Here is a 25,773-nt window from a genome sequence, read left to right as displayed (position 1 = left end):
CACACATGTACACACGGTATGACACGGCACTTTGTCCTTGTTTAACATGCAGTCTACTCCGGCAGAGTCTGACGTCGCTAGTCTTAGCGGCGCTGTGTGTGTGTCCTCTGTGGGTGTCGTCGTCGTGTGTGTGTGTGGTGGCCCAGGATGACTGGATGTGATACATTGACAGTGGGATCAAACAACTGCCCTCGGCTGTCACAACACATATAAACAACTCAGCCACGTCAAAGGGTTAAACTAAACTACAGAGTCTTGTTCTAAAAACCGTCTCTGTTTACAGTGGACACAACAGTCTGCTTCTAATCCACAGTGTTGTCAAAAGTGCCAATCTAAAATACTGACGCCAACGCATCGCTTCTCATCAATGTTCATTTCAACTCTATTAACATGCTGTTAATCCTTATACAGGTCCCTTTTCGACTGGGTCGTGTGTGTGTGTGTGTGTGTGTGTGTGTGTGTGTGTGTGTGTGTGTGTGTGTGTGTGTGTGTGTGTGTGTGTGTGTGTGTGTGTGTGTGTGTGTGTGTGTGTGTGTGTGTGTCCATGAAAGTGAGTAAGTATGTGTATTGCATGTGTGTGTTTGTGTTACCTATGACAGAGGTGAAGAGTTCAGGGGCGGAGCTTCCAGCTGCCATAAAGGTTGCCCCTGCTACATCCTCGCTGAGATGAAGACGCTAGAGAGAGAGAGAAGAAAGAGAGAAAGAGAGAGCGATAGAAAGAGAACGAGGGAGGGAGGGAGAGAGAGGAAGAGAGAAAGAAAGAGAGAAAGAAAGAGAGCGAGAAAGAGAGAGAAAGAGAGCGAGAAAGAGAGAGAAAGATCGCGAGAGAGGTAATAGACAGACAAAAACAGGAGCTGAGACTTGTCAACAGAAGCTTCACTGTATATCAGTGTAACACTGTAATAAGATGAGAGTGGCACAGGATCCAATATGTCATTGAGAAGAATACCACAGCCTAACCCTTGACCCTGAACTGAACTGCGACCCTAACACACAGAAGGACAAACAGCAACATAAGCACATCTTATCCACATCCTGTCAAGCTGCCTCCCAAATGGCAACCTATTCCCTATATAGTGCACTATGACCAGGGCCCATAGGTTAGTAAACTACAAATGGAATAGGCTGCCTTTTGGGATGCAGACTCTGTCTTTGTCCATACATACCTCACATATCTTCTCCAGCGAAGGGACAAAGTAATCGTCACAAACCAAGGCCAGGGCAATGAACATATACATGGCCTGAAAGGAAATAGACACAGAGAGGAAAGATAACAGGGGGGTGTTTATTGAGTAATAATTGGGGTGGACAATTTCCTATAATTGGGGTGGACTTTTGTATCTTTTCTCAATGCATTTCTATCTGAACATTCTGTAATATTGCGTAACATTCTGTAAACGGTATACTCTCCTGAACAGACCCGAGTAAATATGTTGGAGACGCATGGATGGACACCACCATCTGAATTTCATAAGAACACACTGTAGATGATGTGTCAGTGATATTGGACTAAACATGGCTTTATACATGCTGATGGCTAGCCAACAACCTAACTGCAAATCCCACCAAATCATAATATCCAAATCTGGTTTACTATAATACAAAAATCACTGGTACACTAATATCCTTCAAAACAAAACGACAGACAGAATTAGTTTACCACCACAGCCACACAGAGGGAGACATAGACATAGAGACAGAGACAGAGACAGAGACAGAGAGAGAGAGAGAGAGAGAGAGAGAGAGAGAGAGAGAGAGAGAGGTAATACAGGACAGAGGCAAAGAGAGCGAAAGAGACAGACAGACAGACAGACAGACAGACAGACAGAGAGAGAAACAGACAGGACGAGAAGAAACAGAGGCAAAGACAGGCAGAGAGAAACAGACAGACAGAGAGAGAAACAGACAGGCAGGGAGAGAAACAGACAGGCAGAGAGAGAAACAGACAGGCAGAGAGAGAAACAGACAGGCAGAGAGAGAAACAGACAGACAGAGAGAGAAACAGACAGACAGAGAGAGAAACAGACAAACAGAGAGAGAAACAGACAGGCAGGGAGAGAAACAGACAGGCAGAGAGAGAAACAGACAGACAGAGAGAGAAACAGACAAACAGAGAGAGAAACAGACAGGCAGGGAGAGAAACAGACAGGCAGAGAGAGAAACAGACAGGCAGAGAGAGAAACAGACAGGCAGAGAGAGAAACAGACAGACAGAGAGAGAAACAGACAGGCAGAGAGAGAAACAGACAGGCAGAGAGAGGAAGAGATCATAGACACCACGCCGTGGTTGATTAAAAATCAGGTAAAGAAAACCCTTCAACGTCACAGTGCAGTTAGTCTCTGTCTCCATCAATGGGCCTGACCAGGTAGGAGGGGTGGGGTGGATTTGTTAATTTGGTGAATCAGGGGTCAGAGGTAACGTACAATCCCTGTTAGAGATTTTAATCTGGGTGTGGAATGACATGGGGTTGAGATCAAGGTTAGAGACAACAACAGATGGCAGTTAACAGAGTTGTAATACTGTGGTGGTATGGCAGCCGTCTCTCTCTCTCTCTCTCTCTCTATCCAGCCATTAAGTCCCGTTATGTATGTATAAATGTGTGTGTGTGTGTGTGTGTGTGTGTGTGTGTGTGTGTGTGTGTGTGTGTGTGTGTGTGTGTGTGACACAGCAGCCTGTTGCTATTGTCGGTTGGTTGAGTAAGAGCTTTTGATTGGTTGAGTTTTTTTTGGGGGGGGGGGGGAACAAGGGAATTCCAAGAAATGACATGATGTTTTGACAGCGGACTAATCCTCTCATGCTTACATGAGTGAATGGGGTCAACAAGGCATAATAGTGGTTTTTGGAGGGAGAGAGAGACAGTGCCTTCAGTAAGTATTCATACCCACAGACGTTTTCCACATGTGGTTGTGCTACAGCCTGAACTCAAAATTGATTAAAAAATCTATATAATCTTCACCCATCTACACACAATACCCCTAAATGACAATGACAATTATTTTTAAAATGTCATCAATGTCATCAATTTTCCACCATAATTTGCAAATAAATTCATAAAAAATCCTACAATGTGATTTTCTGGATTTTTTTTTTCATTTTGTCTGTCATAGTTGAAGTGTAACTATGATGACAATTACAGGCCTCTCTCATCTTTTTAAGTTGGAGAACTGACACAATTGGTGGCTGACTAAATACTTTTTTGCCCCACTGTAATTATTCACACCCCCGAGGACAATATATGTTAGAATCACCTTTGGCAGTGATTACAGCTGTGAGTCTTTCTGGGTAAGTCTGAGCTTTGCACACCTGGGTTGTACAATATTTTGATTTACATTATTCTGTTAAATATTCTTCAAGCTCTGTCAAGTTGGATGTTGATCATTGCTAGACAGCCATTTCCGAGCCTTGCCATAGATTTTCAAGCCGATTTAAGTCAAAACTCTAACTTGGCCACTAGTTCCAGTTTAGTCGCCTTGATAAGCAACTCCAGTGTATATTTGGCCTTGCGTTTTCGGTTAACGTCCTGCTGAAAGGTGAATTTGTCTCCCAATGACTGTTGGAAAGCAGACTGAAACCAGTTTTCCTCTAGGAATGTGCCTCTGCTTAGCTTTATTCCGTTTCTTTTTATCATAAAAAAAAGTCCAAGATGACAAGATGACTGTTTTAAGTCCCTAAACGGTTCCATTCCTTTCTGGCAAATGAGTTAGGAAGGACGCCTGTATCTTTGTAGTGACTGGGTGTATTGATACACCATTCAAAGTGTAATTCATTCCTGCTTACTTGTATTTTTTTTACCCATCTACCAATAGGAGCCCTTCGTTGAGAGGCATTGGAAAAACTCCCTGATCTTTGGGGTTAAATCTGTGTCTAAAATTCACTGCTCGACTGAGGGACCTTACAGGTAACTAACTGTATGCCACTAGGCACACTGGCTGAATCAACGTTGTTTCCACCTCATTTAAATGAAATGACGTTGAACCAACGTGGAGGCCCATCAAACAAATGGAAATGGTACATGTGCTCTATTCCCCTCATACTTGTTCCTCTCCTTCCCTACATCAACCCATCCTCTGTATAGCCTATGCCCTCTATCTTCACCACCTCCACATCCCTGCTCCCTCTGTAGTCTACACCTCAGTTTAGCCATCCTGCCCAACACACCTCCACGCATCCTGCCTGCTCACCCTACCTTTAAATCCCAGCCTACAGAAATGCCCAGCCTTCCGCTTCATCCTCCCACCACACACACGGGCCTCACACACAATTACAAACATACACGTTCCCCAACTCTACCTACTCAACCTGCACCGGCTTCCATCCAGAACTAGTCCACTATATTTGATGGAAGTTCTCGTCTCTCTCTCTCTCTCTCTCTCTCTCTCTCTCTCTCTCTCTCTCTCTCTCTCTCTCTCTCTCTCTCTCTCTCTCTCTCTCTCTCTCTCTCTCTCTCTCTCTCTCTCTCTCTCTCTCTCTCTCTCTCACTTACTCACTCACTCACTCACTCACTCATGCTGCTCAGAGTCTACACCTAAATCTGGTTGTAATTGGGTGTGTATTTCCAACCGGCAATAAATAAAATGCCGGCTGTGCTGACAGGACCCCAGCTAGAGTGAGGAGCACGCGCACACACACACACAGTTGGCAGGCCTCATTCGGTACCAGATGCTGTGTTCTGTTCTGTTCCTCCGAGCGGGATAGCTTGGACTCGGGGGCCATTTGTTAAGCCTTGGATGGCAGCCCGCTAACAATTATCCCATGGTTCACACTATGCACAAACACCCAGCCAGCCGAGAAATACAGGGGGACTGACGTGAAGTTGTTAGTTTTCCACTATGTTTTTTTTACGGGAACTTAAAATAGATTATTGAGGTGAAAGGTTGATTAAAGACACACACAGAGACATGGGAAAGGGCATACCTAGTGGGAAAGGGGATACCTAGTGGCAAAGGGGATACCTAGTGGGAAAGGGGATACCTAGTGGCAAAGGGGATACCTAGTGGCAAAGGGGATACCTAGTGGCAAAGGGGATACCTAGTGGGAAAGGGGATACCTAGTGGGAAAGGATACCTAGTGGCAAAGGGGATACCTAGTGGCAAAGGGATACCTAGTGGCAAAGGGGATACCTAGTGGGAAAGGTGATACCTAGTGGGAAAGGGGATACCTAGTGGGAAAGGGGATACCTAGTGGGAAAGGGATACCTAGTGGGAAAGGGGATACCTAGGGGATACCTAGTGGGAAAGGGGATACCTAGTGGCAAAGGATACCTAGTGGCAAAGGGATACCTAGTGGCAAAGGGGATACCTAGTGGCAAAGGGGATACCTAGTGGGAAAGGGGATACCTAGGGGAAACCTAGTGGGAAAGGGGGGATACCTAGTGGGAAAGGGGATACCTAGTGGGAAAGGGGATACCTAGTGGGAAAGGGGATACCTAGTGGAAAGGGGATACCTAGTGGCAAAGGGGATACCTAGTGGCAAAGGGATACCTAGTGGCAAAGGGATACCTAGTGGGAAAGGGATACCTAGTGGGAAAGGGGATACCTAGTGGGAAAGGGATACCTAGTGGGAAAGGGATACCTAGTGGCAAAGGGGATACCTAGTGGCAAAGGGGATACCTAGTGGGAAAGGGATACCTAGTGGGAAAGGGATACCTAGTGGCAAAGGGATACCTAGTGGCAAAGGGATACCTAGTGGCAAAGGGATACCTAGTGGCAAAGGATACCTAGTGGGAAAGGGGATACCTAGTGGGAAAGGGGATACCTAGTGGGAAAGGGGATACCTAGTGGGAAAGGGATACCTAGTGGCAAAGGTGATACCTAGTGGGAAAGGGATACCTAATGGGAAAGGGGATACCTAGTGGGAAAGGTGATACCTAGTGGGAAAGGGGATACCTAGTGGGAAAGGGATACCTAGTGGGAAAGGGGATACCTAGTGGCAAAGGGGATACCTAGTGGCAAAGGGATACCTAGTGGCAAAGGGGATACCTAGTGGCAAAGGGATACCTAGTGGCAAAGGGGATACCTAGTGGCAAAGGGATACCTAGTGGGAAAGGGGATACCTAGTGGCAAAGGGGATACCTAGTGGGAAAGGTGGGAAAGGATACCTAGTGGGAAAGGGGATACCTAGTGGGAAAGGGGATACCTAGTGGGAAAGGGGATACCTAGTGGGAAAGGTGATACCTAGTGGGAAAGGTGATACCTAGTGGGAAAGGGGATACCTAGTGGGAAAGGGGATACCTAGTGGAAAGGGATACCTAGCGGGAAAGGGATACCTAGCGGGAAAGGGATACCTAGCGGGAAAGGGGATACCTAGCGGAAAGGGGATACCTAGCGGAAAGGATACCTAGCGGAAAGGGGATACCTAGCGGGAAAGGGGATACCTAGCGGGAAAGGGGATACCTAGCGGGAAAGGATACCTAGCGGGAAAGGGATACCTAGCGGGAAAGGGATACCTAGCGGGAAAGGGATACCTAGCGGCAAGGGATACCTAGCGGCAAAGGGGATACCTAGTGGCAAAGGGGATACCTAGTGGGAAAGGGGATACCTAGTGGGAAAGGGGATACCTAGTGGGAAAGGGGATACCTAGTGGGAAAGGGGATACCTAGTGGCAAAGGGGATACCTAGTGGGAAAGGGGATACCTAGTGGCAAAGGGGATACCTAGTGGGAAAGGGGATACCTAGTGGGAAAGGGGATACCTAGTGGGAAAGGGGATACCTAGTGGGAAAGGGGATACCTAGTGGCAAAGGGGATACCTAGTGGCAAAGGGGATACCTAGTGGCAAAGGGGATACCTAGTGGGAAAGGGGATACCTAGTGGGAAAGGGGATACCTAGTGGGAAAGGGGATACCTAGTGGGAAAGGGGATACCTAGTGGGAAAGGGGATACCTAGTGGGAAAGGGGATACCTAGTGGGAAAGGGGATACCTAGTGGCAAAGGGGATACCTAGTGGCAAAGGGGATACCTAGTGGCAAAGGGGATACCTAGTGGCAAAGGGGATACCTAGTGGCAAAGGGGATACCTAGTGGCAAAGGGGATACCTAGTGGCAAAGGGGATACCTAGTGGCAAAGGGGATACCTAGTGGGAAAGGGGATACCTAGTGGGAAAGGGGATACCTAGTGGGGATACCTAAAGGGGATACCTAGTGGGAAAGGGGATACCTAGTGGGAAAGGGGATACCTAGTGGGAAAGGGGATACCTAGTGGCAAAGGATACCTAGTGGCAAAGGGATACCTAGTGGCAAAGGGATACCTAGTGGCAAAGGGGATACCTAGTGGCAAAGGGGATACCTAGTGGCAAAGGGGATACCTAGTGGCAAAGGGGATACCTAGTGGCAAAGGTGATACCTAGTGGGAAAGGGATACCTAGTGGGAAAGGGATACCTAGTGGAAAGGGATACCTAGTGGGAAAGGGGATACCTAGTGGGAAAGGGGATACCTAGTGGGAAAGGGATACCTAGTGGGAAAGGGATACCTAGTGGGAAAGGGGATACCTAGTGGCAAAGGGGATACCTAGTGGCAAAGGGATACCTAGTGGGAAAGGGGATACCTAGTGGGAAAGGGGATACCTAGTGGGAAAGGGGATACCTAGTGGGAAAGGGGATACCTAGTGGAAAGGGGATACCTAGTGGCAAAGGGGATACCTAGTGGGAAAGGGAAAGGATACCTAGTGGGAAAGGGATACCTAGTGGGAAAGGTGATACCTAGTGGGAAAGGGGATACCTAGTGGGAAAGGGATACCTAGTGGGAAAGGGATACCTAGTGGGAAAGGGGATACCTAGTGGGAAAGGGGATACCTAGTGGCAAAGGGGATACCTAGTGGCAAAGGGATACCTAGTGGAAAGGGATACCTAGTGGGAAAGGGGATACCTAGTGGGAAAGGGATACCTAGTGGGAAAGGGATACCTAGTGGGAAAGGGGATACCTAGTGGGAAAGGGGATACCTAGTGGGAAAGGGGATACCTAGTGGGAAAGGGATACCTAGTGGGAAAGGATACCTAGTGGAAAGGGGATACCTAGTGGGAAAGGGGATACCTAGTGGGAAAGGATACCTAGTGGGAAAGGGGATACCTAGTGGGGATAAGTGGGAAAGATACCTAGTGGGAAAGGGGATACCTAGTGGAAAGGGGATACCTAGTGGAAAGGGATACCTAGTGGAAAGGGGATACCTAGTGGGAACCTAGTGGGAAAGGGATACCTAGTGGGAAAGGGATACCTAGTGGGAAAGGTGATACCTAGTGGGGGATACCTAGTGGGAAAGGATACCTAGTGGGAAAGGGATACCTAGTGGGAAAGGGATACCTAGTGGAAAGGGGATACCTAGTGGGAAAGGGATACCTAGTGGCAAAGGGGATACCTAGTGGGAAAGGGGATACCTAGTGGGAAAAAGGGATACCTAGTGGGAAAGGGGATACCTAGTGGGAAAGGGGATACCTAGTGGGAAAGGGATACCTAGTGGCAAAGGGGATACCTAGTGGGAAAGGGGATACCTAGTGGGAAAGGATACCTAGTGGGAAAGGGGATACCTAGTGGGAAAGGGATAAGTGGCAAGGGATACCTAGTGGGAAAGGGGATACCTAGTGGGAAAGGATACCTAGTGGGAAAGGGGATACCTAGTGGGAAAGGGATACCTAGTGGGAAAGGATACCTAGTGGGAAAGGGATACCTAGTGGGAAAGGGATACCTAGTGGGAAAGGGATACCTAGTGGCAAAGGATACCTAGTGGGAAAGGGATACCTAGTGGGAAAGGGGATACCTAGTGGGAAAGGGGATACCTAGTGGGAAAGGGGATACCTAGTGGCAAAGGGGATACCTAGTGGCAAAGGGGATACCTAGTGGCAAAGGGGATACCTAGGGAAAGGTGATACCTAGTGGAAAGGGATACCTAGTGGAAAGGGATACCTAGTGGGAAAAAGGATACCTAGTGGGAAAGGATACCTAGTGGCAAAGGATACCTAGTGGAAAGATACCTAGTGGGAAAGGTGATACCTAGTGGGAAAGGGGATACCTAGTGGGAAAGGGGATACCTAGTGGGAAAGGGGATACCTAGTGGGAAAGGGGATACCTAGTGGGAAAGGGGATACCTAGTAAGTTGCACAACTGAATGCATTCAATCAAAACGTGTCTTCTGCATTTAGCCCAATGTCTCTGAATCAGAGAGGTGAGGGCAGCTGCCTTAATCAGCATCCAGTTGTTGTTGGCAGAAGCAGAAAGGCAGATTTTTAAACCTTGACGGTTTGGGGATTTGAACCAGCAACCTTGGGTGGGTGGGTGGGTGGGTGACAGACAGACAGACAGACAGACAGACAGACAGACAGACAGACAGACAGACAGACAGACAGTCAGACAGACAGACAGTCAGACAGTCAGACAGTCAGACAGACAATCAAAGTGAAGAAGACTGAACTCACACACAGGACGTGTAGGGCCACAGCTCCTTCTGTCCTCTCCCTGTGGGTAAACAGATCTGTAGGGAACTCGTGCAAAGCTGGAAGAGACAGAGATTTCGGGTTACTCAAGCAAGAGATTGTGTGTTTGTGTGTATATGTGTGTGGATGGATGGATGGTGTGTGTGTTCTGACGTCTGTCCTGTGAGGTCAATGCTACTCACAAGCTAATGGAGGACACATAACTCATATGAACTGACAAGTGCTGGCCCTGCAGCACCTTGCCTAAATGTCTAATTGTGTGTGTGTGCATGCCTGCGTCCGTCCATCTGTGAGTGTGTGTCTGTATGATAGTCCTGCAGCATCCTGCCAAGGATTGTGTGTATGAGTGTGTGTGTGTGTGTGTGTGTGTGTGTGTGTGTGTGTGTGTGTGTGTGTGTGTGTGTGTGTGTGTGTGTGTGTGTGTGTGTGTGTGTGTGTGTGTGTGTGTGTGTGTGTGTGTGTGTGTGTGTGTTCACCTCCTCTGAGAACTGAAAGACCCACCAGAGGAGAATAAAAAAAGAGATGGATAAAGTGAGAGCAAAGAAAAGGACAAAGGGAGGAGAGAGAGAGAGAGTAAAAATAGAGCTCAGGGTTAGGATATGTAGGGTGAGGAGGAGAGAGAGAGAGAGTAAAAATAGAGCTCAGGGTTAGGATATGTAGGGTGAGGAGGAGAGAGAGAGAGAGTAAAAATAGAGCTCAGGGTTAGGATATGTAGGGTGAGGAGGAGAGAGAGAGAGAGTAAAAATAGAGCTCAGGGTTAGGATATGTAGGGTGAGGAGGAGAGAGAGAGAGAGTAAAAATAGAGCCTCAGGGTTAGGATATGTAGGGTGAGGAGGAGAGAGAGAGAGAGTAAAAATAGAGCTCAGGGTTAGGATATGTAGGGTGAGGAGGAGAGAGAGAGAGAGTAAAAATAGAGCTCAGGGGTTAGGATATGTAGGGTGAGGAGGAGAGAGAGAGAGAGTAAAAATAGAGCTCAGGGTTAGGATATGTAGGGTGAGGAGGAGAGAGAGAGAGAGTAAAAATAGAGCTCAGGGTTAGGATATGTAGGGTGAAGAGGAGAGAGAGAGAGAGTAGAAATAGAGCTCAGGGTTAGGATATGTAGGGTGAGGAGGAGAGAGAGAGAGAGTAAAAATAGAGCTCAGGGTTAGGATATGTAGGGTGAAGAGGAGAGAGAGAGAGAGTAAAAATAGAGCTCAGGGTTAGGATATGTAGGGTGAGGAGGAGAGAGAGAGAGAGTAAAAATAGAGCTCAGGGTTAGGATATGTAGGGTGAGGAGGAGAGAGAGAGAGAGTAAAATAGAGCTCAGGGTTAGGATATGTAGGGTGAAGAGGAGAGAGAGAGAGTAGAAATAGAGCCTAGGGTTAGGATATGTAGGGTGAGGAGGAGAGAGAGAGAGAGTAGAAATAGAGCTCAGGGTTAGGATATGTAGGGTGAGGAGGAGAGAGAGAGAGAGTAAAAATAGAGCTCAGGGTTAGGATATGTAGGGTGAGGAGGAGAGAGAGAGAGAGCAGAAATAGAGCTCAGGGTTAGGATATGTAGGGTGAGGAGGAGAGAGAGAGAGTAAAAATAGAGCTCAGGGTTAGGATATGTAGGGTGAGGAGGAGAGAGAGAGAGTAAAAATAGAGCTCAGGGTTAGGATATGTAGGGTGAGGAGGAGAGAGAGAGTAGCTCAGGGTTAGGATATGAAGGGTGAGGAGGAGAGAGAGAGAGAGTAAAAATAGAGCTCAGGGTTAGGATATGTAGGGTGGAGGAGGAGAGAGAGAGTAGAAATAGAGCTCAGGGTTAGGATATGTAGGGTGAGGAGAGAGAGAGAGTAAAAATAGAGCTCAGGGTTAGGATATGTAGGGTGAGGAGGAGAGAGAGAGAGTAGAAATAGAGCCCAGGGTTAGGATATGTAGGGTGAGGAGGAGAGAGAGAGAGAGTAAAAATAGAGCTCAGGGTTAGGATATGTAGGGTGAGGAGGAGAGAGAGAGTAGAAATAGAGCTCAGGGTTAGGATATGTAGGGTGAGGAGGAGAGAGAGAGAGAGTAAAAATAGAGCTCAGGGTTAGGATATGTAGGGTGAGGAGGAGGAGAGCAGAAATAGAGCTCAGGGCTTAGATATGTAGGGTGAGGAGGAGAGAGAGAGAGTAAAAATAGAGCCCAGGGTTAGGATATGTAGGGTGAGGAGGAGAGAGAGAGAGAGTAAAAATAGAGCTCAGGGTTAGGATATGTAGGGTGAGGAGGAGAGAGAGAGAGAGTAAAAATAGAGCTCAGGGTTAGGATATGTAGGGTGAGGAGGAGAGAGAGAGAGAGAAATAGAGCTCAGGGTTAGGATAAAGGAGAGAGAGAGAGAGTAAAAATAGAGCTCAGGGTTAGGATATGTAGGGTGAGGAGGAGAGAGAGAGAGAGTAAAAATAGAGCTCAGGGTTAGGATATGTAGGGTGAGGAGGAGAGAGAGAGAGAGCAAAAATAGAGCTCAGGGTTAGGATATGTAGGGTGAGGAGGAGAGAGAGAGAGAGAGCTAAAAAGGGTGAGGAGGAGAGAGAGAGAGAGAGAAATAGAGCTCAGGGTTAGGATATGTAGGGTGAGGAGGAGAGAGAGAGAGAGTAAAAATAGAGCTCAGGGTTAGGATATGTAGGGTGAGGAGGAGAGAGAGAGAGTAAAAATAGAGCTCAGGGTTAGGATATGTAGGGTGAGGAGGAGAGAGAGAGAGAGTAAAAATAGAGCTCAGGGTTAGGATATGTAGGGTGAGGAGGAGAGAGAGAGAGTAAAAATAGAGCTCAGGGTTAGGATATGTAGGGTGAGGAGGAGAGAGAGAGAGAGTAAAAATAGAGCTCAGGGTTAGGATATGTAGGGTGAGGAGGAGAGAGAGAGAGCAAAAATAGAGCCCAGGGTTAGGATATGTAGGGTGAGGAGGAGAGAGAGAGAGAGTAAAAATAGAGCTCAGGGTTAGGATATGTAGGGTGAGGAGGAGAGAGAGAGAGAGTAAAAATAGAGCTCAGGGTTAGGATATGTAGGGTGAGGAGGAGAGAGAGAGAGAGTAAAAATAGAGCTCAGGGTTAGGATATGTAGGGTGAGGAGGAGAGAGAGAGAGAGTAAAAATAGAGCTCAGGGTTAGGATATGTAGGGTGAGGAGGAGAGAGAGAGAGAGCAAAATAGAGCCCAGGGTTAGGATATGTAGGGTGAAGAGGAGAGAGAGAGAGAGTAAAAATAGAGCTCAGGGTTAGGATATGTAGGGTGAGGAGGAGAGAGAGAGAGAGTAAAAATAGAGCCCAGGGTTAGGATATGTAGGAGGAGAGAGAGAGAGAGTAAAAATAGAGCTCAGGGTTAGGATATGTAGGGTGAGGAGGAGAGAGAGAGAGAGTAAAAATAGAGCTCAGGGTTAGGATATGTAGGGTGAGGAGGAGAGAGAGAGAGTAAAAATAGAGCTCAGGGTTAGGATATGTAGGGTGAGGAGGAGAGAGAGAGAGAGTAAAAATAGAGCTCAGGGTTAGGATATGTAGGGTGAGGAGGAGAGAGAGAGAGTAAAAATAGAGCTCAGGGTTAGGATATGTAGGGTGAGGAGGAGAGAGAGAGAGAGCAAAAATAGAGCTCAGGGTTAGGATATGTAGGGTGAGGAGGAGAGAGAGAGAGAGTAAAAATAGAGCTCAGGGTTAGGATATGTAGGGTGAGGAGGAGAGAGAGAGAGAGTAAAATAGAGCTCAGGGTTAGGATATGTAGGGTGAGAGGAGAGAGAGAGAGAGTAAAAATAGAGCCAGGGTTAGGATATGTAGGGTGAGGAGGAGAGAGAGAGAGAGTAAAAATAGAGCTCAGGGTTAGGATATGTAGGGTGAGGAGGAGAGAGAGAGAGAGTAAAAATAGAGCTCAGGGTTAGGATATGTAGGGTGAGGAGGAGAGAGAGAGAGAGTAAAAATAGAGCTCAGGGTTAGGATATGTAGGGTGAGGAGGAGAGAGAGAGAGAGTAAAAATAGAGCTCAGGGTTAGGATATGTAGGGTGAGGAGGAGAGAGAGAGAGAGTAAAAATAGAGCTCAGGGTTAGGATATGTAGGGTGAGGAGGAGAGAGAGAGAGAGTAAAAATAGAGCTCAGGGTTAGGATATGTAGGGTGAGGAGGAGAGAGAGAGAGAGTAAAAATAGAGCTCAGGGTTAGGATATGTAGGGTGAGGAGGAGAGAGAGAGAGAGTAAAAATAGAGCTCAGGGTTAGGATATGTAGGGTGAGGAGGAGAGAGAGAGAGAGAAAAAATAGAGCTCAGGGTTAGGATATGTAGGGTGAGGAGGAGAGAGAGAGAGTAAAAATAGAGCTCAGGGTTAGGATATGTAGGGTGAGGAGGAGAGAGAGAGAGAGTAAAAATAGAGCTCAGGGTTAGGATATGTAGGGTGAGGAGGAGAGAGAGAGAGAGTAAAAATAGAGCTCAGGGTTAGGATATGTAGGGTGAGGAGGAGAGAGAGAGAGAGTAAAAATAGAGCTCAGGGTTAGGATATGTAGGGTGAGGAGGAGAGAGAGAGAGTAAAAATAGAGCTCAGGGTTAGGATATGTAGGGTGAGGAGGAGAGAGAGAGAGAGTAAAAATAGAGCTCAGGGTTAGGATATGTAGGGTGAGGAGGAGAGAGAGAGAGAGTAAAAATAGAGCTCAGGGTTAGGATATGTAGGGTGAGGAGGAGAGAGAGAGAGAGTAAAAATAGAGCTCAGGGTTAGGATATGTAGGGTGAGGAGGAGAGAGAGAGAGAGTAAAAATAGAGCTCAGGGTTAGGATATGTAGGGTGAGGAGGAGAGAGAGTAAAAATAGAGCTCAGGGTTAGGATATGTAGGGTGAGGAGGAGAGAGAGAGTAAAAATAGAGCTCAGGGTTAGGATATGTAGGGTGAGGAGGAGAGAGAGAGTAAAAATAGAGCTCAGGGTTAGGATATGTAGGGTGAGGAGGAGAGAGAGAGTAAAAATAGAGCTCAGGGTTAGGATATGTAGGGTGAGGAGGAGAGAGAGAGTAAAAATAGAGCTCAGGGTTAGGATATGTAGGGTGAGGAGGAGAGAGAGAGTAAAAATAGAGCTCAGGGTTAGGATATGTAGGGTGAGGAGGAGAGAGAGAGAGAGAGTAAAAATAGAGCTCAGGGTTAGGATATGTAGGGTGAGGAGGAGAGAGGGAAATTATACATGAAAAGAGAGTAGGGCTACAAGAGGAAGTGGTACAAGAAGCGCTAGAAGCTATCACTCCTTATTGTGCATAAAAAAGTGTGTAAAAGAGAGAAAGAGAGAGGGGGAAAGAGAGAGGGGGAAAGAGAGGTGAAAGAGAGAGGGGGAAAGAGAGGGAAAAGAGAGAGGGAAAAGAGAGGGGGAAAGAGAGAGGGGAAAAGAGAGGGGAAAGAGAGAGGGAGAAAAGAGAGAGGGGGGGAAAGAGAGAGGGGAGAGGGAAAGAAGGGAGAGGGGGAAAGAGAGGGGAAAAGAGAGAGGGGAAAGAGAGAGGGGAGAGAGGGGAAAGAGAGAGGGGAAAGAGAGAAAGAGAGGGGGAAGAGAGAGGGGAAAGAGGGGGAAAGAGAGAGGGGAAAGAGAGGAAAGATGAGGAAAAGAGAGAGGGGGAAAAGAGGGTGAAAGAGAGAGGGAAAAGAGAGTGAAAAGAGAGAGGGAAAAGAGAGAGGGGGAAAGAGAGAGGGGGAAAGAAGAGGGAGAGAGAAAAGAGAGAGGGGGAAAGAGAGAGGGGAAAGAGAGGGGGGAAAGAGAGAGGGGGGGAAGAGAGAGGGGGGAAAAGAGAGAGGGGGAAAGAGAGAGGGGAAAGAGGGGGAAAGAGAGAGGGGGAAAGAGAGGGGGGAAGAGAGAGGGGAAAGAGAGAGGGGGAAAGAGAGAGGGGGAAAGAGAGGGGGAAAGAGAGAGGGGAAAGAGGGGGGGAAAGAGGGGGGAAAGAAAGAGGGGAAAGAGAGAGGGGGGAAGAGAAAAAAGAGAGGGAAAGAGAGAGGGAGAAAGAGGGGGAAAGAGAGAGGGGAAAAGAGAGAGGGGGAAAGAGAGAGGGGGAAAGAGAGAAAAGAGAGAGGGAAGAGAGAGGGGAAAGAGAGAGGGGGAAAGAGAGAGGGGCCAAGAGAGAGGTAAAAAGGGGGAAAGAGGGAGAGGGGGAAAGAGGGAGAGAGGGGGAAAGAGAGAGGGGAAAGAGAGGGGGAAAGAGAGAGGGGGGAAAAGAGAGGGGGGGAAGAGAGAGGGGAAAAGAGGGGGGAAAGAGAGAGGGGGAAAGAGAGGGGAAAGAGAGAGGGGAAAAGAGAGAGGGGGAAAGAGAGAGGGGGAAAGAGAGGGAAAGAGAGAGGGAAAAGAGAGAGGGGGAAAGAGAGAGGGGAAAAGAGAGAGGGGGAAAGAGAGGGGGAAAGAGAGAGGGGAAAGAGAGAGGGGGAAAAGAGAGGGGAAAGAGAGAGGGGAAAGAGAGGGGGAAAGAGAGGGAAAGAGAAAGGGAGGGGGAAAGAGAGAGGGGAAAAAGAGAGAGGGGGAAAGAGAGAGGGAAAGAGGGGAAAAGAGAGAGGGAAAAGAGAGAGGGGGAAAGAGGGGGAAAGAGAGAGGGGAAAGAGAGAGGGGAAAGAGAGAGGGGGAAAAGAGAAAGAGGGGGGGAAAAGAGAGGGGGAAAAGAGAGAGGGGGAAAAGAGAAGGGGGAAAAGAGAGAGGGGAAAGAGAGAGGGGGGAAAGAGGGGGGAAAGAGAGAGGGGGAAGAGAGGGGGGAAAGAGAGGGGGAAAGAGAGGGAAAGAGGGGAAAGAGAGAGGGGGAAAGAGAGAGGGGAAAGAGAGAGGGGGAAAGAGAGAGGGGGAAAGAGAGGGGGAAAGAGAGAGGGGGAAAGAGAGGGGGAAAGAGAGGGGGAAAGAGAGGGGGGAAAGAGAGGGGGAAAGAGAGAGGGGAAAGAGGGGGAAAGAGGGGGGGGGGGAAAGAGAGAGGGGGAAAGAGAGAGGGGAGAGATGGGGAAAGAGGGGGGGGGTAGGGGGGAAGAGAAAGAGGCAGAGAAAAATAAGAGATAGAAAGAAAGAAAAAGAGAGCTTAAATACCTATGTATATCCTCTCACTCCACACTTCCTTCCCTCTCCCTCTCCCTCCATTCATCATTCTCCTTCCTTCTCTCTCCCTCCATTCATTCTCCAGGCTCCTCTCTCCTTTTTCTCATCATCCCACCTCGTCCACCAATCAACAGTCTATTCATGGGCCAATGCTAACATCTGCTCCGGATTTCACCACATTTCCAATGGAAAGGCCAGCCAGACAGTCAACGTTGTGCTAGCTAGTGGCTATATCTAGTAGCTAGCACAACCACTGCTTCCACCAATGCTAATAGCTGCTAATACAGTAATGCTATTCCAAATCAAACCAAAGTATATGTGTCATGTGTGCCGAATACAACAGGTGAAGACCTTAAAGTGAAATGCTTACTCACAAGCCATAACCAACAGTGCAATTTTTAAGTAAAAAATAGGTACAGTTGAAGTCGAAAGTTTACATACACCTTAGCCAAATGCATTTAAACTCAGTTTCTCACAATTCCTGACATTTAATCCTAGTAAAATAAATGTTGTTCCAATTCATGATTGTGTCCCACTTGTTGTTGATTCTTCACAAAAAAATACAGTTTTATATCTTTATGTTTGAAGCCTGAAATGTGGCAAAAGGTCGCAAAGTTCAAGGGGGCTGAATACTTTCGCAAGGCACTGTACATGTAGATATGGTTAAAGTGACTATGCATATATGATAAACAGAGAGTAGCAGCAGAAAAGAGGGGTTGGGTATCGGGACAAAATGCAGATAGTTCAGGTAGCCAATGTGCAGGGGGGGCGTTAGTCGGATTAATTGAGGTAGTATGTACATGAATGTATAGTTAAAGTGACTATGCATATATGATATACAGAGAGTAGCAGCAGCGTAAAAGACGGGTTGGAGGGGGGGGGTGCTAACTACTGCTAACTAAAATGCGATTTCACTGCTTCTCACTGGAGAGCAGTCAGGCAGGCTAACTACAGTAGTTAATACAGCAATGTGATGCTATTGCTAACTTAAGCTAGCATTCTTTGTTTATTTGAACACATTTCCATTGAAAAAGCCCAGCCAGTCAGCTAGCTACAGCAGCAGAATCCCAACACTCGAAAATGGCTTTTCCTCCTCACCTGCATAAACTTAGTTCACCTCTTCCCAACCTTTCAGCTTCTACTTTCCCTGACTCATTCACACTGCAAACCAACTCAACCTCTCAATGTTCCTGAGTTGATTATCCTTTTCACACTCTCCTGCTGACCTGAGACATACTGTGCTGGCTCAGATGTCGTCCTTTCCAGCAACGACGGTGAAAGAGTAACCAGGCCGGCACAGTACAGCTCAGCGGTTGCTCAGCTCAGTAGTGTGAAAGGGGCCTAGTTCTCCGGTGACCCGTGTGCCGTACATTCTGCATGTGTTTGATTGAACACAGGTCTGTTCCTATGTTATATTAGGAAACTCGTCTAACACAACGCAGAGCTCACAGTAAAACAACACAGAGAGTAGAGAGCAGGAGGAGGAAGGACATCTCATGGTGTGTGTGTGTGTGTGTGTGTGTGTGTATCTTGGTGTCGGCAGCTGGATGTGTTTAATTTTTACAGCTACGAGTGCTACACGCACACACACACACACACACACACACACACACACACACACACACACACACACACACACACACACACACACACACACACACACACACACACACACACACACACACACACACACACACACACACACACACACACACACACACACACACACACACACCCTGCCTACGCCTTTTCTGTTCTGTTTGCTAAGGAAAACACATTATTATGATGGGAAATAAACATTGCAGAGGATAAAGGGATCTGCTCTAGGAACCAGGGAGAGAAATGGAGAGAGAAGAAAGAGAAGAACAGAGAGAGAGAAAAGAGAAAGAACGAGAGAAACAGACAGAAAACAAAAGAAAAGGAAGAAAGAGAGAGAAGGTCTTCACAGACAGAAGATAAAACCTTCTAATGACTGTTGAAGAAGGGTTGTTCATGCCTACTGTAGAATTCCCATAGGGACAGGCAGCACTCACACAAACACGTTCCACATACATTAAGTTCATGCATGAGTTCATTACCACTGAAGCACTACAATTCCACCATCCCAATTCATCTTTGACATCAAACCATAGAGTTGTATAGAGGGTGAGCACTTGGCACAAATCCTGTTTTGTGGGTGCTACGACCGACCGACTGACTGAACTGACACCCTGATGCACCACTCTCTGTCTGTCTGTCTGTCTGTCTGTCTGTCTGTCTGTCTGTCCGTCCGTCCGTCCGTCCGTCCGTCCGTCCGTCCGTCCGTCCGTCTGCCTGTCTGCCTGTCTGCCTGTCTGCCTGTCTGCCTGTCTGCCTGTAGAATGGCAGAGTGTAATGGAGTCAGTGTGCCCAGACTAATGCCCATTGCCAGAGGGATACAGGCAGCAGATGTGCCCAGCCATGTCCAACACTCCACCACCCTGGCCCTCTCTACTGTGAACAGTACCACGATGCCAGATACCAACTCACAGCCAAGTCAACACCCTTCCACACACATGGAGGTGCCCATGCACGCACACGCGCATGCACACAAGATATGAGAAATCGTGTGCACACACAATGAAGCAAGTATGCAGGCACACACACACACACACTGTGTAGGCAGGTCAGGCGTCTTGATCTGTGTGCGCCAATGGCACAAGCACTCTAAAGCATTGCCTGCAGAGAGTTTCACCCTGATGCACCACTAAATGTAGAGACGGTACAGTATCTCTTCTAAAGTTATCATCTGTGTCTGACTCCGAACGGACAAATAAAAAGAGCAGGAAGTGAATATACCCCCCCCCAATCCATCTGTACTGCCTAACAACTCCTGACTTTTATGGAAATGTTGCATTTGAGATATGAGTCACATGATTCTATTGTACAACGGTGGGGTATTGGAGGGCCATTTCAAGAGCACAAAAGATGCCTGTGCTTTAGAAGAAAAAAGGTACAGCTGGCTTCTCCATAGTCCATAAACAGGGTACTGAGTGCGTGTGTGTGTGTGTGTGTGTGTGTGTGTGTGTGTGTGTGTGTGTGTGTGTGTGTGTGTGTGTGTGTGTGTGTGTGTGTGTGTGTGTGTGTGTGTGTGTGTGTGTGTGTGTGTGTGTGTGTGTGTTCTTTGTCAGGAAAAAGCAGTAACACACCTGTATAAGGACAAAGCAGGTCAGAGAGGAAGTGAGAAAGAGAGAAAGAAAGGTAGAAATGGGACGTGACTAGTGTTGTGTTGCAGTATGAAGGTTATCCTCTCATCAAAGATACAGTAATGTGGTGGATTAATGACAGTAGACTCATGAAATTAGTTATCTTGTCTACCTTGTACTGTACTGTTTTGTACTCACTCATGTACATGCCATTACTGTAGACAGGCAGGCGCGCACACACACAGGTAAGTAACCCATGACCACTCATCTAAATGACAGACAACATCTGAATGTCAGATATTAAGATCCAAATGACAGATATTAAGATCCAAATGACAGATAACATCTAAATGACAGATATTAAGATCTAAATGACAGACAACATCTAAATGACAGATATTAAGATCTAAATGACAGACAACATCTAAATGACAGACAACATCTAAATGACAGATATTAAGATCTAAATGACAGACAACATCTAAATGACAGATATTAAGATCTAAATGACAGACAACATCTAAATGACAGATATTAAGATCTAAATGACAGATATTAAGATCTAAATGATATATATTAAGATCTACATTTTTATTTCACCATTATATAACCCGGTAGGCCAGTTGAGAACAAGTTCTCATTTACAACTGCGACCTGGCCAAGATAAAGCAAAGCAGTGCGACACAAACAACAACACAGAGTTACACATGGAATAAAAAAAATGTACAGTCAATACCACAATTGACAAAATCTACATACAGTGTCGGCAAATGACGTACGATTAGGGAGGTAAGGCAATAAATAGGCCGTAGTGGTGAAGTAATTACAATTTAGCAATTAAACACAGGAGTGATAGATGTGCAGAAGATGAATGTGCAAGTAGAGATACTGGGGTGCAAAATAGCTAAATAAATAAATAAATAAACATATGGGGATGAGGTAGTTGGATGGGCAATTTACAGATAGGCTATTTACAGATGGGCTATGTACAGGTGCAGTGATCTCTGAGCTGCTCTGACAGCTGATGCTTAAAGTTAGTGAGGGAGATATGAGTCTCCAGCTTCAGTGATTTTTGCAATTTGTTCCAGTCATTGTCGATAGAGAACTGGAAGGAAAGGTGGCTAAAGGAGGAATAGGCTTTGGGGGTGATCAGTGAAATATACCTGCTGGAGCGCGTGCTACGGGTGGGTGCTGCTATGGTGACCAGTGAGCTGAGATAAGGCGGCGCTTTACCTAGCAAAGACTTATAGATGACCTGGAGCCAGTGGGTTTGGCGACGAATATGAAGTGAGGGCCAGCCAACGAGAGCATACAGGTCACAGTGGTGAGTAGTATATGGGACTTTGGTGACAAAACAGATGGCACTGTGATAGACTGCATCCAATTTGCTGAGTAGAGTGTTGGAGGCTTTTTATTAATGACATCGCCAAAGTCAAGGATCGGTAGGAAAGTCAGTTTTTACGAGGGTATGCTTGGCAGCATGAGTGAAGGATGCTTTGTTGCGAAATGTAAAGCCGATTCTAGATTTAATTTTGGATTGGAGATGCTTAATGTGAGTCTGGAAGGTGAGTTTACAGTCTAACCAGACACCTAGGTATTTGTAATTGTCCACATATTCTAAGTCAGAACCGTCCAGAGTAGTGATGCTGGACGGGCGGGCAGGTGCCGACAGCGATCGGTTGAAGAGCATGCATTTAGTTTTACTTGCATTTAAGATCAGTTGGAGGCCACGAAAGGAGAGTTGTATGGCATTGAATCTCGTCTGGAGGTTTGTTAACACAGTGTCCAAAGAAGGGCGAGAAGTATACAGAATGGTGTCGTCTGCGTAGAGGTGGAACAGAGAATCACCAGCAGCAAGAGCAACATCATTGGTGTATACAGAGAAAAGAGTCGCCCCAAGAATTTAACCCTGTGGCACCCCCATAGAGACTGCGAGGTCCGGATAACAGTCCCTCCGATTTGACACACTGAACTCTGTCTGAGAAGTAGTTGGTGAACCAGGCGAGGTAGTCATTTGAGAAACAAAGGCTGTTGAGTCTGCCGATAAGGATGTGGTGATTGACAGAGTCGAAAGCCTTGGCCAGGTCGATGAAGACGGCTGCACAGTATTGTATTTTATCAATGGAGGTTATTATATAGTTTACGACCTTGAGCGTGGCTGATGTGCACCCCTTTTCATCTCAGAAACCAGATTGCATAGCAGAGAAGTTAAGGTGGGATTCGAAATTATCGGTAATCTGTTTGTTAACTTGGCTTTCGAAGACCTTAGAAAGGCAGGGTAGGATAGATATAGGTCTGTAACAGTTTGGGTCTAGAGTGTCTCCCCCTTTGAAGAGGGGTATGACCGCGGCAGCTTTCCAATCTTTGGGGATCTCAAACGATACGAAAGAGAGTTTCAACAGGCTAGTAATAGGGTTTGTAACAATTGCGGCGGATAATTTCAGAAAGAGAGGGTCCAGATTGTCTAGCCCAGTCGATTTGTAGGGGTCCAGATTTTGCAACTCTTTCAGAACATCAGCTATCTGGATTTGGGTGAAGGAGAAATGGGGGAGGTTTGGGCAAGTTGCTGTGGGAGGTTGTTGACCGGGGTAGGGGCAGCCAAGATCTAAATGTCAGATATTAAGATCTAAATGACAGCTATCAAGTCATGTTAATTCTAATATTGTTATAATGACCATGTCAAATAAAGTTACCATAGCACTATACTACTTTATATCTATGTAACATTTAAGGGACAGAATCTTCCAGCCTTCAATCTGCCTTGAATGGAGTACACATCTCTTCACTCACTCCTATTTGATATAATCAACTCCACTACTTGTGTCGGAGTGAGTGCTAGCTGGCGACGTAGCCAAGTGCAAGCCGAGGCAGCAACCCACTCCATAGCAACGGTGTTTTCTCCAGAGTGAGTGGGTTTAAGTGGCAGAGGGAGAGAGGTGCACAAAAATAATACACATCTTTAACCTGGGGGCAGACTCTCACTAGTATACAGTACATTGACCATTAGCATTGACGTGCTCTATAGATACAAGGTTGGCAGAGTGTGTGTGTCTGTATTGATACGACTTTTTTACTAGATCCAGATGTATATTATGGAAAGGGAATGGTGGAGGAATTACAATACATTGAAAGATGAGGTACTGCGAGTATTCATTATCAGAATCATGGCTACTGTGGGTGGAAGATATGGAAAGTGTTTAGGCCTGAACGTCAGTAAGAAAATGCATACAGTCATACAGTGGCTTGCGAAAGTATTCACCCCCTTGGCATTTTTCCTATTTTGTTACCTTACAACCTGGAATTAAAATACATTTTTTGAGGGGGTTGTATCATTTGATTTACACAACATGCCTACCACTTTGAAGATACAATTTTTTTCTTGCGAAACAAACAAGAAAACAGAAAACTTGAGAGCATGCATAACCGTTCACCATCCCAAAGTCTATACTTTGTAGAGCCACATTTTGCAGAAATTACAGTTGCAAGTCTCTTGGGGTATGCATCTATCAGCTTGTTACATCTAGCCAGTGGTATTTTTGCCCATTCTTCAAGGCAAAACTGCTCCAGCTCCTTCAAGTTGGATAGGTTCCGCTGGTGTACAGCAATCTTTAAGTCATTCCACAGATTTTCAATTGTATTGAGCTTTGGGCTATGACTAGGCCATTCCAAGACATTTAATTGTTTCCCCTCGAGTGTTGCTTTAGCAGTATGCTTAGGGTCATTGTCCTGCTGGAAGGTGAACCTCCGTCCCAGTCTCAAATCTCTGGAAGACTGAAACAGGTTTCCCTCAAGAATGTCCCTGTATTTAGCACCATCCATCATTCCTTCAATTCTGACCAGTTTCCCAGTCCATGCCGGTGAAAAAACATCCCCACAGCATGATGCTGCCACCACCATGCTTCACTGTGATGGTGTTCTCGGGGTGATGAGAGGCGTTGGGTTTGCGCCAGACATAGCGTTTTACTTGATGGCCAAAAAGCTAAATTTTAGTCTCATCTGACCAGAGTACCTTCTTCCATATGTTTGGGGAGTCTCCAACATGTCTTTTGGCGAACACCAAACGTTTTTTTCTTATTTTTTTCTTTAAGCAATGGCTTTTTTTCTTGCATAAAAACCCAGTTCTGTGGAGTGTACGGCTTAAAGTGGTCCTATGGACAGATATTCCAACTCCGCTGCGTAGCTTTGCAGCTCCTTCAGGGTTATCTTTGGTCCCTTTGTTGCCTCTCTGGTTAATGCCCTCCCTGACCGGGCCGTGAGTTTTGGTGGGCGGCCCAACCCTGATCTGTACTTCTCCACAACTTTGTCCCTGACGTGTTGGAGAGCTCCTTGGTCTTCATGGTGCCGCTTGCTAAGTGGTGCCCCTTGCTAAGTGGTGCCCCTTGCTAAGTGGTGCCCCTTGCTTAGTGGTGTTGCAGACTCTGGGGCCTTTCAGAACAGGTGTATAAATATTGAGATCATGTGACAGATCATGTGACACTTAGATTGCACACAGGTGGACTTAATTTAACTAATTATGTGACTTCTGAAGGTAATTGGTTGCGACAGATCTTATTTAGGGGCTTCATAGGAAAGGGGGTGGATACATATGCACGCACCACTTTTCCGTTTTTGTTGTTATAATTTTATGTTTAACTTCACCAATTTGGACTATTTTGTGTATGTCCATTACATGAAATCCAAATAAAAATCAATATAAATTACAGTTTGTAATGCAACAAAATAGGAAAAACGCCAAGGGGGATAAATACTTCTGCAAGGCACTGTATGTGTTATGGTCTATAATGTGCTATGGTCTCAACTGCAATCCCCACAGAATTTTGACTTTCCAGAGTGGACAAATCTCTCTATGTATCTCTCTTTCCAGGCTACCTTCTCCACTTTGCTAATGGCCTCACAAGAGAGAGAGTGAGAGTGAGAGTGAGAGTGAGAGAGAGAGAGAGAGAGAGAAAGAAAGAAAGAATGTGCACATCAAGAGTGTGTACATCAAGGAGATGAGAGAAAGAGATATAGAGAAAATGAGGGAAAGAAAGGATCAGAGATCCTCCTCCAGGCTGTCTAAGCCTGGCCTGGAACACCATGGTAATTAGCATGAGGTTAGCTGGGTTTACTGAGGTGGTCCCGAGCCTTCTATCGCCTCTGTGTTGGCTATAACACACACACTCTGTGTTGGCTATAACACACACACTCTGTGTTGGCTATAACACACACACTCTGTGTTGGCTATAACACACACACACTCTGTGTTGGCTATAGCACACACACACTCTGTGTTGGCTATAACACACATACTCTGTGTTGGCTATAACACACACACTCTGTGTTGGCTATAACACACACACTCTGTGTTGGCTATAACACACACACACACTCTGTGTTGGCTATAACACACACACACTCTGTGTTGGCTATAACACACACACACACTCTGTGTTGGCTATAACACACACACACTCTGTGTTGGCTATAACACACACACACACTCTGTGTTGGCTATAACACACACACACTCTGTGTTGGCTATAACACACACACACTCTGTGTTGGCTATAACACACACACACTCTGTGTTGGCTATAACACAAACACTCTGTGTTGGCTATAACACACACACTCTGTGTTGGCTATAACACACACACTCTGTGTTGGCTATAACACACACACTCTGTGTTGGCTATAACACACACACTCTGTGTTGGCTATAACACACACACACTCTGTGTTGGCTATAACACACACACACTCTGTGTTGGCTATAACACACACACACTCTGTGTTGGCTATAACACACACACACTCTGTGTTGGCTATAACACACACACACTCTGTGTTGGCTATAACACACACACACTCTGTGTTGGCTATAACACACACACACTCTGTGTTGGCTATAACACACACACACTCTGTGTTGGCTATAACACACACACACTCTGTGTTGGCTATAACACACACACACTCTGTGTTGGCTATAACACACACACACTCTGTGTTGGCTATAACACACACACACTCTGTGTTGGCTATAACACACACACACACTCTGTGTTGGCTATAACACACACACACTCTGTGTTGGCTATAACACACACACACTCTGTGTTGGCTATAACACACACACGCTCTGTGTTGGCTATAACACACACACACTTTGTGTTGGCTATAACACACACACACTCTGTGTTGGCTATAACACACA

General features: G+C 46.4%; 1 protein-coding gene across 2 annotated transcripts in view; it reads right to left on the bottom strand.

The window, feature by feature from the left end:
• The window catches only part of LOC118382021 (sodium/potassium/calcium exchanger 3-like), an 86,841-nt gene that overhangs the window by 18,956 nt on the left and 42,112 nt on the right, over positions 1 to 25,773 (bottom strand). For both annotated transcript variants that reach the window (XR_008103255.1, XM_052503223.1), the window contains exons 3-5: positions 9,402 to 9,478; positions 1,167 to 1,241; positions 591 to 675 (exon numbers count right to left, since the gene is read on the bottom strand). Coding sequence is in view for 1 of the 2 variants with exons in the window: in XM_052503223.1 (XP_052359183.1) it covers positions 591 to 675; positions 1,167 to 1,241; positions 9,402 to 9,478 (237 nt within the window). In the remaining variant the exon portion in view is untranslated. The remainder of the gene's footprint in view (positions 1 to 590; positions 676 to 1,166; positions 1,242 to 9,401; positions 9,479 to 25,773) is intronic.

Source organism: Oncorhynchus keta, unplaced genomic scaffold (genome assembly GCF_023373465.1).
Source record: "Oncorhynchus keta strain PuntledgeMale-10-30-2019 unplaced genomic scaffold, Oket_V2 Un_contig_1690_pilon_pilon, whole genome shotgun sequence".
NCBI lineage: Eukaryota > Metazoa > Chordata > Actinopteri > Salmoniformes > Salmonidae > Oncorhynchus > Oncorhynchus keta.
This window is presented reverse-complemented; position numbering and strand designations above follow the sequence as displayed.